General features: G+C 39.0%; 1 protein-coding gene across 1 annotated transcript; it reads left to right on the forward strand.

Moving 5' to 3' along the window:
• Positions 1-446: 446 nt before the first annotated feature.
• On the forward strand, positions 447-1,426 carry LOC140864623 (abscisic acid receptor PYR1-like). Its single transcript, XM_073268908.1, has one exon. It carries the CDS (start codon positions 578-580, stop codon positions 1,175-1,177), a length of 600 nt encoding a protein of 199 aa, XP_073125009.1. The 5' UTR covers positions 447-577; the 3' UTR covers positions 1,178-1,426.
• Positions 1,427-13,502: the final 12,076 nt, after the last annotated feature.

The following is a 13,502-nucleotide window of genomic DNA, read 5'->3' on the forward strand; positions in this document are numbered from 1 at the left end:
CACATCAATAATTTCGATGAAAAATTATTAAAATCGAAAGATATAAGTTAAGACTGAAATTCGATAACATAGAAAAAAAATCGAAAAAAGCAAATATGCATGACTAAAATGCAATGTTTCACCAATCTCATAACTAACTAATTTTGCATCATATTATAACCGAACGAGATGTCTTTATAACTACGATGTGTTATATATACACACAACAAACAGATAACAGTACTCATGAATTACGTTATACGCGTTGCATACACTCTATTACTGAGTGTTACACACGATGCATATGTTCGCGTTACACGCAATACACGTATTCTTTACACGCGATGCGTGTATGTTTACATACGGTACACGCGATACATGGGTTCGATAGACTAGACGGGTTGAAAAAACAACAATAATTTCCGAGGGTTTCTTTTGGTATTTTGTTTTTGAAAAATGTTAAAACATCAGCCCAATAGGCGGAGGCCACGAAGACAAGGAAGCTAAAACCGAAAGCATCCCAGATTCCCGCAATCGTTTCCATTTTCCCTTTTTCTTTCGATCTTTCTCCGAAGTTCGATCAGTGGAAAGCTCGATAATGGAGAATCACCAACAAGAATCATCTTCAGCCTCCGGCGCGGAGGAGCCGTGGACGCTTCCGCCGGGGCTGACCCAACAAGAGTTCCAAGATCTGAAGCCCGCCATCGACGAGTTACACAACTACCGAGTCAACTCGTTCCAGTGCTTCTCCCTGCTCGCCCAGCGCGTCCACGCGCCGCCGGAAACCGTCTGGTCCGTCGCCCGGCGCTTCGACAAGCCTCAAACTTACAAGCACTTCATCAAAAGCTGCACGGTGAGGGAGGGGTTCGCGATGGCTGTGGGAGACCTGCGGGAAGTGAGCGTGATATCGGGATTGCCCGCGGCCACGAGCACGGAGAGGCTGGATTTGCTGGACGAAGGGCGGCGCGTGACGGGGTTTAGCATCGTGGGCGGGGATCACAGGCTGAGGAATTACCGGTCGGTGACATCCGTTCATGGGATGGAGCGTGATGGGAAGATCTGGACCGTTGTTTTGGAATCGTACGTGGTGGATGTGCCGGAGGGGAACACGGAGGAGGACACCCGTCTCTTCGCCGATACGGTGGTGAAGTTGAATCTGCAGAAGCTGGCCTCTGTTTCTGAAGCCAAGGAAAGGTAATGGTGAGATGACGTCATAAATAAATATGTAATATTTGGGATTTTTTTTTTTTGTATTTGAATTGTGGTTTTATAGTCCCATAGGAGATATATCCTTGCAGTGTCAACATCGTTTTGGTTTCTATAAAGTTAGGTGGGTGAAATATGTTCCATAGAATTAAAAACAATGATCTTCTGAAAATCTCGTGTATCTGTGTAAGAAAGGAAAAGTGTGAGAAAATTTCTTTCCAAGGTGTAGTCATTTTGATGCTTGAATTAACATTCGAGAAATATTATGTTTGAATTGTAGAACTATGCGTAAAAAATCTTAGTTTATGATGGTCCGGATGGATGAATTTGAGATAAAAAACTTTCAAATCCATAAATTTCTAAATATTTTATTATTTGAATAAACATAATTCAAGTAAATTTCAAATTTACGACCCTCCATGTGAAATGCGAATAATTTCAACTATAATTTCAACTAAGAATTCATGCTTTGTAAGTCAAAAGAATAGTGATGACCATTCAAATAATTTCAACTAAGAATTCATATTGTGTAAGTCAAAAGAATAATGATGACCATTTAAATGTGAAATTTCACATTGAAACTCGATTCAAAATAATAATTGGAACATGACAGGCATTCAAATTAATGTCATACATTTTTTCTTGTTGCTTTGTGTTTGAAAATATGATCTTTTGGTTTAAATGTGCCTTTTTTAGTGGAAGGAATTTTTTGAAAAATAAAAAATTTTATGTTTTCGTTTCTTTTTAAAAAAAAAAAAATTCAAAAACTATCATTCATTGAGAATTAGAAACAGTAGAATACAAAATAAAAGAGTTCACCAATACACGTTGGTGCATCCAATCAAACAAAAACACTAGCATAAAAACGAAAGTGTCAAGCTAACACATGGACAATCTCATTAGCTTGTCTGCAAGCGAAGTGAACCGAAAGGCTCGGGTGGACATCGACCCACTTTCGAAACCTTTTTTAACTTTTTCTATGAAAAAAAGGATAGTTTGCAATGGGAAGAAAACGGTTCCAATTTTCCAAATATCGTGATGTTGCTTATTGAAAGAATATTTTTTGGGGATGTTAATTCTGTGGGTTCGGGTCGGGTGGACGTAATGTACCATTTTAAAAATTGTTGACCGACCCGATCCGAATCCGAATCAACCCATATAACCTGCTTAACTCAATCAATCTCAATCAATTTGATTTAATTTTTGATTTTTAATTTTTAATTTTTTAACAAAATAATTAAATAAAAATTCAAACAACAACCGCAACAACAACAATAACAACAACAACAACAATAAAAATAATAATAATAATAATAATAATATTTTAATTTAAATATATAATAACAAAACTTATATATAATTTAAATTTTAAATTATATGGTAGAAAATTATATTTCCTAGAAAAAAATAATTAATTTAAAAAAATCAAAATTTTACAAAATAAATATTAAATGAAAAAATATATTTTATCAATATAATAAATTTTTTCAAACATAAAATATATAATATTATTGTATAATCTGTAAGAATGATGTTAATGGTATAACTAATATATATATTATAAAATGGGATAATTTCCAATTTAGTCTCTCGTTTTTTGACTTGATTCTAATTTCGTCTCTTGTTTTTCAATTGATCTCTTCCAACTTTTGAACGTTTTTCGAATACGGTCCTTCTGTCTATTTAGACGTTACAATAGGCGGAATGGATGGCTATAACTTGTTTCGCCGGTCTCTTTCATTTTTTTACTGATCCATTCCTTCCCAATCCTTACAAACCCTAAGCCCCGATCGATTTCTCTCCCTTCTCCCATAATACTATAAGTTTTCTCTCTTTATGTGTTTTATTTTTTCATGAAATTTGTTACTTTCTTCTTGCTGGTTTTGCATATATATTAATTTAATTTTATATTTTTATTTGCTATTATCTATGGTGGTTTTAAATTCAATTTGCTTCCGTTTTTTTATTTCTTTTCGTGGGAAATATGTTGCTTTTGTTTTTTTCTTGAGGAATATGCTGCTTTCATTTTTTTGTTAATTAATTTTGATTTCATATTTTTAATTTTTCACATAACGTTGTGTGTTTGATTCAGATTTGTATTGCTATGTATAAATTTGATTGATTCCTAGGCTTTGCTCGATTGATGTTAAACAGTTGCTTTTTTTTCCGTGTGCGAATTTTACTAAATTTGCATAATATTATGAAATATGTTTGATCGGACTATTGCTCCGTTGTAGTATTATAGTATTGTATTTGTATTTGAAAATTCTAACAGTTGATTATTGATTATATTATTCTGACATAGTTGGACTTGTTAAGGTCACTCATTCTAAATGGTGAGCCATTTGAAAATTTTAATCTTTAAACGTAATTTATAATTTTGGTCATTGTAAATAATGTTCTTTTAAATTTATTTCTAATTTAGGGGAAGACATATGTCATGTTTGTTGAACGTAAACCTGATATTTACGATAGTTGAGAAGAAGCACATAATGAAGTGAATAAGTTTAGTGGCGCTTCACACAAATCATATTGGAGCAAGAATGAGGCAGATAAATCTTATGATGAAGTTTTGAAAAAACAGTCGAAACAGCCCGCAGCTGCTTCATTTGCTTTCAGTGGCAACAATTCTTCGACTTCGACTTCCAGTTCAAGTTCAAGTGAAACAGCTGAAAAATCCGAAAAAAATAGCTAAGCTACTGGATGCTCAAATGGAGTTAACACGTGAGAATCGCGATCAAGCAGCAAGGGTTGAGAAGATATATGAAAACATGGAAACAATGTAATTGGAATCCTTGCACTAATTGTGAGTGTTAGAAATGAAACTTGGACTTAACTCACCTCAAAAGCTAGCTCAAGAGGTGAGGATTGCCCTTGTCTATATTAAGGGCTCCCAGTACTATATCCTACCAATGTGGGACAATATTTCAACACACCTCCCACAAGCCCAGGAATGAACATCTGGAGCGTGGAGATATTAACGGGTGGCCTAATTATAGGCAGCCCAATTATGGGCGGTCCAACACACACGGAGGGCCTGAGCTCTGATACCATGTTAGAAATGAAACTTGGACCTAACTCACCTCAAAAGCTAGCTCAAGAGGTGAGGATTGCCCTTGTCTATATTAAGGGCTCCCAGTACTATATCCTACCAATGTGGGACAATATTAGAGCCCTTAATCTCTACAAGGACAACCCTCACCTCTTGAGCTAGCTTTTGAGGTGAGTTAGGTCCAAGTCTCATTTCTAACATGGTATCAGAGCCCAGACCCTCCGTGTGTGTTGGACCGCCCATAATTGGGCTGCCTATAATTAGGCCAATCTTCAAGCTCCAGATGTTCATTCCTGGGCGTTTAAATCACCCGTTAATATCTCCACGCTTCAGATGTTCATTCCTGGGGGTGTGTTGAAATATTGTCCCACATTGGTAGGATATAGTACTGGGAGCCCTTAATATAGACAAGGGCAATCCTCACCTCTTGAGCTAGCTTTTGAGGTGAGTTAGGTCCAAGTCTCATTTCTAATATGGTATCAGAGCCCAGACCCTCCGTGTGTGTTGGACCGCCCATAATTGGGCTGCCTATAATTAGGCCACCCGTTAATATCTCCACGCTCCAGATATTCATTCCTGGGCGTGTGGGGAGTGTGTTAGAATATTGTCCCACATCGGTAGGATACAATTCCTGGGAGCCCTTAATCTCTACAAGGACAACTCTCACCTCTTGAGCTAGCTTTTGAGGTGAGTTAGGTCCAAGTCTCATTTCTAACAGTGAGGAAGATTCATGAACTTGTTATTGCTACTACTCATTTGATTTATTGGTTAATGTTGTTATATGATATTAATGTTTGTGTTGTTTTGAAACATTATATTTTTGAATTTTCATTTAATGCATTTTATTTTTTTTTTGAAAATGAAAGAATAGCATCATTTAATGCATTTTTGACATCTCTAATGTGTGGATTAAATTCATTTTGAGAATTTATTTTGTTTGCACATATGCCCAATGAGAAATTTCTGCTAATAAACATAACTCCTGCACAACCAATACTTTGCTAGTTTTGTGCCCATAAAAAAAAATGGAAAGGCAATGAGAGCCTAGAGTAGTCAGCCTTGAAAAATATATATAGAGAATATACAAGTACACGAGCTGTAGCCTTTCTTGTTTAATTTCGTGGTTGGGTTCGTGTATATCGACTTGGTTCTGCACTAGTATCCGAACTCACATCTAGTGATACTCAATGTTCATCAGCTGCTGCTTACCAGTGTCTTGGTGGCTTCCAAGATTCTCGACCATTTCCTTAAATCTATCCATTTAATTAATTCCTTACTCTAAATCTATCCATTTACTCTAATTCCTTACTTTAAGTAATGTAAATAATTGTTATATTCCAATATGAGAGGTCCCAACTTTAGAAACAATTCTGGATGAAATACATAAAATCAAAACATAGGAACCCAACACCATCAGGTTTTAAGACTCATTTTGGGAGTGCTCGGGCCTATACAAAGGAGACTAGTTAGGTACAAATATATTTGACCAGTCTTTCCAAGAAAATTGCTCAGTAGCAGCAAACACATGAGTTTCGAATTGGCAAAGGGAAAAAGTTCATTATAACTTAAAATGGATAAAAATAACAGTTGAAATCCTATTTTAAATAGGGGCAGCCGAATTCGAAGGCGAGGTCGAGGTCGAACACTGCAATGGTGATCCTGGAAACCTATTTTAAGCAAAATGCAACACTAACATCAAAGAAACCATTTAATAATCTTAAAATCCAACATCAAAGGAATAATTACAACTTAACCAAGATCGTATATCCATCAAAGGAACAATCTGATCGGCCACGAAGTCCTACAATAGTAAATAAGCAATAGAGTAAGTACTTCATATGTGTATATTTTACGTACCATAATTTGAAGTGTGATCTAAGCAAGATTACTACGTTGAGCAATTAAACAAGGAGAGAGCGAGTACGATATCTACAAATCTACTTCAAGGAGAATAAAATACTACAAAGTGCGGAAGCTTCAGTTCTTCACCGGCTCTTTATCACTCTGTTTGGAAAAGAAAATAACGAAATTACATTACTCTTCACATCAATGAGAAACAGTAGACAAGATTGCAATTTCAATTTCTATGGCGAAACTTCTTAATTACTCACTGATATTTACACTCCAAGTAAGCATAGAGAGAAATTTCATTCATCATACATGTCAGAAACATTGAATGGTGATTACGGGTGCTAGCTAAACTAAGCACTAACATGAGGAAAAATACAGATAGTGAAGCACCCACTAGGATTGCAACTAAAAAAGCTAATCAAATTCTTGCAAAAAGCAAGATAGAAAATGGTGAGAATAATACTATAGCCATGGAGTCGAGTGCTTTTTCTTTCAAGAATCACTCAAAACCTCTAAACTTATTGACATTGAGCAACAGTGCAACGGACACAACCAAAAAATATTTATATACTGAGATTCCAAATTTCAAAATTATTGATAAAGCATGTCTTTTTCCTTAGGAACTTTCTCGACTCCAAATGTCATTCATGATACATGTCAGCAAATCATATGGTGATTACTGTAGAAACTGATGGAATAATATTATTTGATATATTCTCAATAATGAATACAAGAAGAGTTTATATAGATCTAAAAACCTAAGAAGAATAAAAGGAAATATAATATACAAAAGATAATATAGAATATATTTCAAGATATAAAATATATTCCAATAGGCCCTCTCAAGATGGTGCACTCGTAAAGATACCAATCTTGGAACAAAGTAGACGCAAACGAGAAATAGGGAGTGGCATTGTCAAAGCATCATCCAGCTGCAGGTCGGAAGACGAAACATGAGATACTCGAATTTGGTGACTCTAAACCAGCTCACGAATAAAATGATAATCCAGGGCAATATGTTTCATGCGAGAATGAAAAACAGGATTAGCACAAAGATATGTGGCCCAATATTGTCACATTAGATAGAGACTGGGGAAGATCCAACAGCAACTCCAAGTTCAATAAGTAGGGATCGAACCCATTGCAGTTCAGCAGCCATAGAGGCAATGACACGATATTCTGCATCAGTAGAAGAGCGAGCAAAACAGCCCTGCTTTTTGGATCTCCACGAGATAGGATTGGGACCCAAGAACACAATATAGGCACCAGTGGAAGTGCGATCTTTAAGATCACCGGCCCAATCCGCATCACAATAGGCATGCGGGGATAGAGAACTGTGCCGCCAAAGAAGACAGCTCCCCAATGGAGAGAATAAGGAGAGTGCATGAACTGAGACACCTTGTTAACAGCAAAGACAATATTAGGCCGAGTAAACGATAAGTACTGTTGACTCCCCATTGTTTGGCGATACAGGGTGGCATCGGCAGGAGGTGAGCCATCCAGCAGACGCAGCGCCGAAGATGTGGAGAGAGGAGATTGAACAGGCTTGGAGTCAGCCATTTTCGTCCTGGTGAGAACATCAAGAAGATATTTTTTCTGCGATAGACAAAGGCCCCCTGCATAAGAATCAACCTCATCACCTAGAAAATAAGACAAGGAACCCAGATCCTTGACATAAAAATGACTGCTTAAGCGATCTATGAAACTCTGGAGAGCACCAGAATCATTCCCTGTGAGAATCAGATCATCAACATATACAAGTAGATACATAGTAATGTTGCCAGAACGATAAATAAATAGAGATGTGTCAGCAAGAGAGCAAGTGAAGCCAACATTGAGTACAAACTGGCGAAGCGCTGTGTACCAAGCATGCGGTGCCTGTTTGAGACCATAGATCGCCTTGTTCATCTTGCAGACATAGGAGAAAAGCGAATCATCAACAAAACCAGGCGGTTGAGCCATATAAACACGATCATCTAACTGACCCTGCATCATTATTCACATCCATTTGTCTAATAGACCACCCATTGGAAACTGCCAAAGATAACAAAATGCGAACAGTTTTGAGTTTTGCCACAGAACTAAAAGTATCAAAGTAATCAAGACCCGGACGCTGATGAAAGCCCTGCGCAACAAGACAGGACTTATAGCGATCAACTGAGCCATCTGGCTTTCGTTTAATCCAAAATACCCATTTGCATCCAACCACATTCTGAGAGACGTCAAAGGGAACAAGATCTCAGGTGTGATTACGAAGAAGAGCATCAAACTCCTCAGACATGGCTGCATGCCAGCGGGGGTCTTTGATAGCAGAAGTATGTGTGGTTGGTTCAGATGGTGTTAAGTCAGTGACAGCGGTGAGGTCAAAGCGAGGGTTGGGTTTGAAGATATTATTTCTGGAGCGGGTAACCATAGGATGGGTGTTGGAATTGGAGTCAGATATTGGATTGGGGGGTTCGGCCGTGCGGTGAGGCGGAGGTGGTAGATCGGGTTCAACGGGTGGCGGGTTCGGGGTTGGTGGATCAGGGGTGCAGGTGTTGGGCAAAAGGCATGGCTTATGTGAACAGAGGGTTGAAGGATCAGCAGCCAGGGAATCCTCCATCTGCACATCAGATAGCACTCCTGGAGAGGAACCAGCACCAAAACCACCACTGAAAAAGGGAAATTCAGACTCAACAAAGACGAAATGATGCGAGACGAATATTTTGCCAGATGAGGACTCATAACACAGGTAGGCACTCTGTGTAAGGGAGTAACCAAGAAAGACACAAGGCGAGGAGTGTTGGGTAAGCTTGTGAGAGGAATATGGACGAAGCCATGGATAGCAAAGACAACCAAATATACAAAGTTTAGAGAGATTGGGGGGACACCGAACAGGCGTTCGAATGAGGATTTGTAGGACAAATTACGTTTAGGAAGTCTATTGATAAGATAAACAGTTGTGGCAAAGGCAAATAACCAGAACTTGGTGGGGACAGACGCATGATGTAAAAGCGCCAGACCAGACTTGACAACATGACGATGACGGCGTTCAGAGAAGCCATAATGTTAAGGAGTATGGGGAGGGGTGGTCAGATGAGAAATCCAATACAGACTAAGAAAATTTTTTAGAGCAAGAAATTCACAACCATTATCAGTGTACAAAGTGAGAATGGGAAGACCAAAACATTTTTCCACAAGTGACTTAAAACAGCAAAAAACAATGAGAACGTACGACTTATGTTTTAAAGAATAAAGCCAAATATATTTGATGTAGTGATCAACAAATATAACATAATATTTATAATCGTCACAGGAGAGAACGGGGGAGGTCCAGTCAGAGAAAATAAGTTCAAGAGGAAATTACAAGGAAAGTGAAGAATCCTGAAAAGGTAATTTATGACTTTTATTGTACTGGCAAGAGTTATAATTAAAATGACACAACGGAGAATTAAAGGACGACAACGACATAGACACGACTAACTGACAAAGGACTCGATCAAAAGGATGACCTAGACGGTGATGCCAGACGGGCAGGGACACGACAGAGTAAGTAAGCGCCATTGGTGAAGATGGTGTGGACGCAGACATGAGTAGACATCATCCTTAAGTGGATCCTGATGGAGAATTGCCCTGGTGCGACGGTCCTTCACCTGAAAAGCAGAGAAAGAGAAAACAACCAGGACATCATTAGATTTACAGAGTTGAGAAACCGATAAAAGATTCTTATTAATTTAGGGCACACACAAGGCATGATACAATTGGAGAGTAGAAGGATTAATGGGTGGTATGAGACAACATGTGTGAGTGATCGGAAGACCAGTGTCGTCACCAAAAATAATACCATCTAAACCAACATAAGAGGCATGCATTGAGAGATGGGAAAGATTCGATGCAACATGATGAGTCGCACCAGATTCAAGAATCCAGTAAGATGGAGAAGCTGGCGCAAGAGAGTAAGCAGCTGCTGGAGAGGCAGATGGACCAGCGGTGGAACAAGGGTGCCCAAAAGGGACCGCATGAGTATAAACTGGTAGATACTGAAAGTCCGGACAGCGTTTGGTAGAATTCCCCTAGCGACCGCCGAGCTGACAGCGCCCAAGATAGAGGCGTGGGACACGCTGGCCTGGTGTCAACGGAGAAGACGGGTACGGCGGCCGTGAGTGCCAGGGGCCAGGTGGACGGGCTGGTTGGTGGTGCGCGGCAGACGGCGGATGGCGATCGTTGCCTGCCTATCGAATAGACGTATTGACGGTAATCATGAGGGTTATCTGGGAATCCCGGCGAGCAGCATGATGAGCTTGATTGAGGATCTTATCATGTAACTCCTCAAACGAGATCGCAGTATCTCGGGCTTGAATGGCATGTGCAAGTTCTTTATAGTCATCATCCAGACCATGAAGAACTTTGATGGTGAGATCCTCAATATCCATAGGGGCGTTCATGAGAGCCAGTTCATCAGCTTTGGATTTGATTAACTGCATGAATTCGGTGATTGACTGAGAACCCTTGACCGGATTGTGCGGTTCTGTCTTTAACTGGGTTATGCGACCACGAGAGGGCTTGCCATAGGTGAGGGCAAAGGTGTTCCAAGCTTTTGCGGATGTGGTGGCAGTAGCAATAAACGGAATCAAAGATGGAGACAGTGAGACAATGAGGATATTTAATACCAGTTTGTTACGTCTTAAACGCATACAAATCTCGTGTAATGAGATTAATGTTTTTAATGCATTAACAATTCTCATAATTAAATTGTTTTGATGATTACAAAACTCGGTTAATCGTTACTAACAGTTTAAAGTGAGAAATTTGCAGGTAATAATATTTTTGAGTATAGAAAATATTGGAAGCAAGAACCGATAATCAAAAATTGGGAATAAAAATTCAAAAGTTCGAATTTGTCCAGGTTCGAACGACCCGAAGACAACTTCGGATGCTCCGAAGTATTTCCAGAATTTAATAAAGATCGGAGGACAAGTTCGGAGACTTCGAAGACTACTTCGAACGATCCGAAGTGAGTTCGGACGACCCGAAGATTTTCCAGGAATTAAATAAAGATCGGAGGCACTCTCGGAGGCCACGAAATGACTACTTCGGACGACCCGAAGACAGGTTCGGACGACCCGAACTCATTTACGGCCATGAAGATTTTGTCGGAAGAAAATTTGCCGGAATGAATTTAATGCCGCCGTTCGGACGACCCGAAGATGACTTCGGACCACCCGAACAGTTCACCAGCCGTAAGAATTTGAATTTCAATCTGACAAGGTTCGGACGATCCGAAGGCCCGTTCGGACGACCCGAACCCGTTTGGATTGGCACCTATAAATACATGCCATTTGAAGCCTTCTCAACTCACCAATTCACTCTCAACTCTCTTTGCAAGCAAGTTCCTCTCCTACAAGAGTTAAAAGAAATATTTGTGAGATATATATTCAAAATCGAGGGTTGTTTGTATAAGTTCATTCGTGAGTTGGTTGCTCGATTATTGTAAACACTTGTGTGTGAAGTCAAGTGTATTTACGAGTGTTGTGGCTATCCTTGGAGCCCTTAAGGCCAAGTGTTGAGTTGTATCGGCGCGGTGATCGTGTCAAGTTGTAAGGCTATCCTTGGAGCCATCAAAGCCAAGTCGTTCGAAGTGCTAGTGGATCCTTGGTTAATCGATCTTAACCAAGAAGGGGAGACGTAGACGATTTATCGTCGAACTTCCATAAACATATTCTATCTCATTTATCGCTTTATTTCTTTTACGCATTTATTTACCGCATTTATTTTTGATTGCTTTAAGTCTTTCGCTTGCGTATTTGCATAATCGCTTTAAATTGCTAAAGTTGCCAATAGAACCTAAATCTCCCCCTCCCCCATTAGGTTCTAACAAGTGGTATCAAAGCCACCTTTTTCAAAATATTTTCAAAAAGGTTCTCATGGCAAATCTAGCGAGCGACTATGCTCAAGGGCAATCAACAAATCATCCTCCTCTTTTCAACGGCATAAACTACGGATATTGGAAAAACCGAATGTCCCTATATATCCAATCCGTAAATTATGATCTTTGGAAAGTAACCGTGAAAGGTCCCTATATACCTTTGAAAGAGGTTGAGGGAGTCAAAATTCCTAAGGGAATGGATGACTTTTCCAAGGAGGACATGCGATTAATTTCTCAAAATGCTAAAGCTATGAATATTCTTCATTGTTCTTTAGATATGAATGAGTATAACCGGATCTCAATGTGCTCATCCGCTAAAGAGATATGGGACAAGTTGGAGATATGCCATGAAGGGACTAATCAAGTCAAAGAAACGAAGATCGATCTACTCCAACTCAAATACGAAACATTCGAGATGGAATCAAATGAAGATGTAGATACTATGTTTCGAAGGCTTACTCAAATTATCAATGAGCTAGCCCAACTCGGGGAACAATATCCAATCAAACAAGTATGGAGGAGAGCTCTACGCGCCTTACCCAAGGAGTGGGATGCCAAGAGGATGGCTATCATAGAATCCAACAAAGGTGACACCGCTTCCTATGACCTTGATCAACTTCATGGGACTCAAAAAACCCATGAGTTGGAACTGTCAACAAGGAAGGAAATAAAGAAAGAAGATATCAAGGCAAAGGGGATTGCTCTATCTAGCCAATCCAAAGAAGATGAAGATGATGATATGGCACTCTTTGCAAGAAAATTCAAAAGATTTATGCGAGGAAACAACTTCAAAAAGAAGACGGACAAAGAAGTTACCTGCTACAACTGTCAAAAACAAGGCCACTATGCAAATGAGTGTCCTCTCAAGAAGAAAGTTGACAAGGGAAAGAAGAAAGCACTCATAGCCAGTTGGAGTGATAGCGACGATGACGAGGAGGAAGCAAACATCTGCCTCATGGCTAAAAGTGATGACATCGTCTCCGACGACGATGACGAGGTACCTTCCTATGACGAACTACTACATGCATATAAAAACATGTTTGATATGGCTAAATCTCTTAGAAAAGAAAATAGAAAGCTCAAACATGAATTAGAGACTAAGGAGCATGAAAACCTAAGATTAAAGGATGACATAGCTCACTTAGAAAAATCTTTTGATAAGTTCAATGTTAGTAGTAATAATTTGAATAATTTACTTAGCATGCAGAAATGTAGTTTTGATAAGGGTGGACTAGGGTATGGTAAGAAATCAATTGACTTTACTAGCCTAATTGCTAAGGCAAAAATGAGATTACCCCCTACATGTTCTTATTGTTGTAAAATAGGTCATGTTAGACATAAATGTAGATCTTTAAAATTTCAATATGATCAAAAGAGCTATATGAAATGGAGGCCTAAGAGTACTTAACAACTCATTAGTCGGCATTATGAGATCATGATCCAAGGGAGTTCATCATAGACCGGTTTAAATTGTCTTGACTTGCGACTGGTCTTCCTGATGAACGCTGC

This window comes from Henckelia pumila, chromosome 4 (genome assembly GCF_033568475.1).
Source record: "Henckelia pumila isolate YLH828 chromosome 4, ASM3356847v2, whole genome shotgun sequence".
Lineage (NCBI taxonomy): Eukaryota > Viridiplantae > Streptophyta > Magnoliopsida > Lamiales > Gesneriaceae > Henckelia > Henckelia pumila.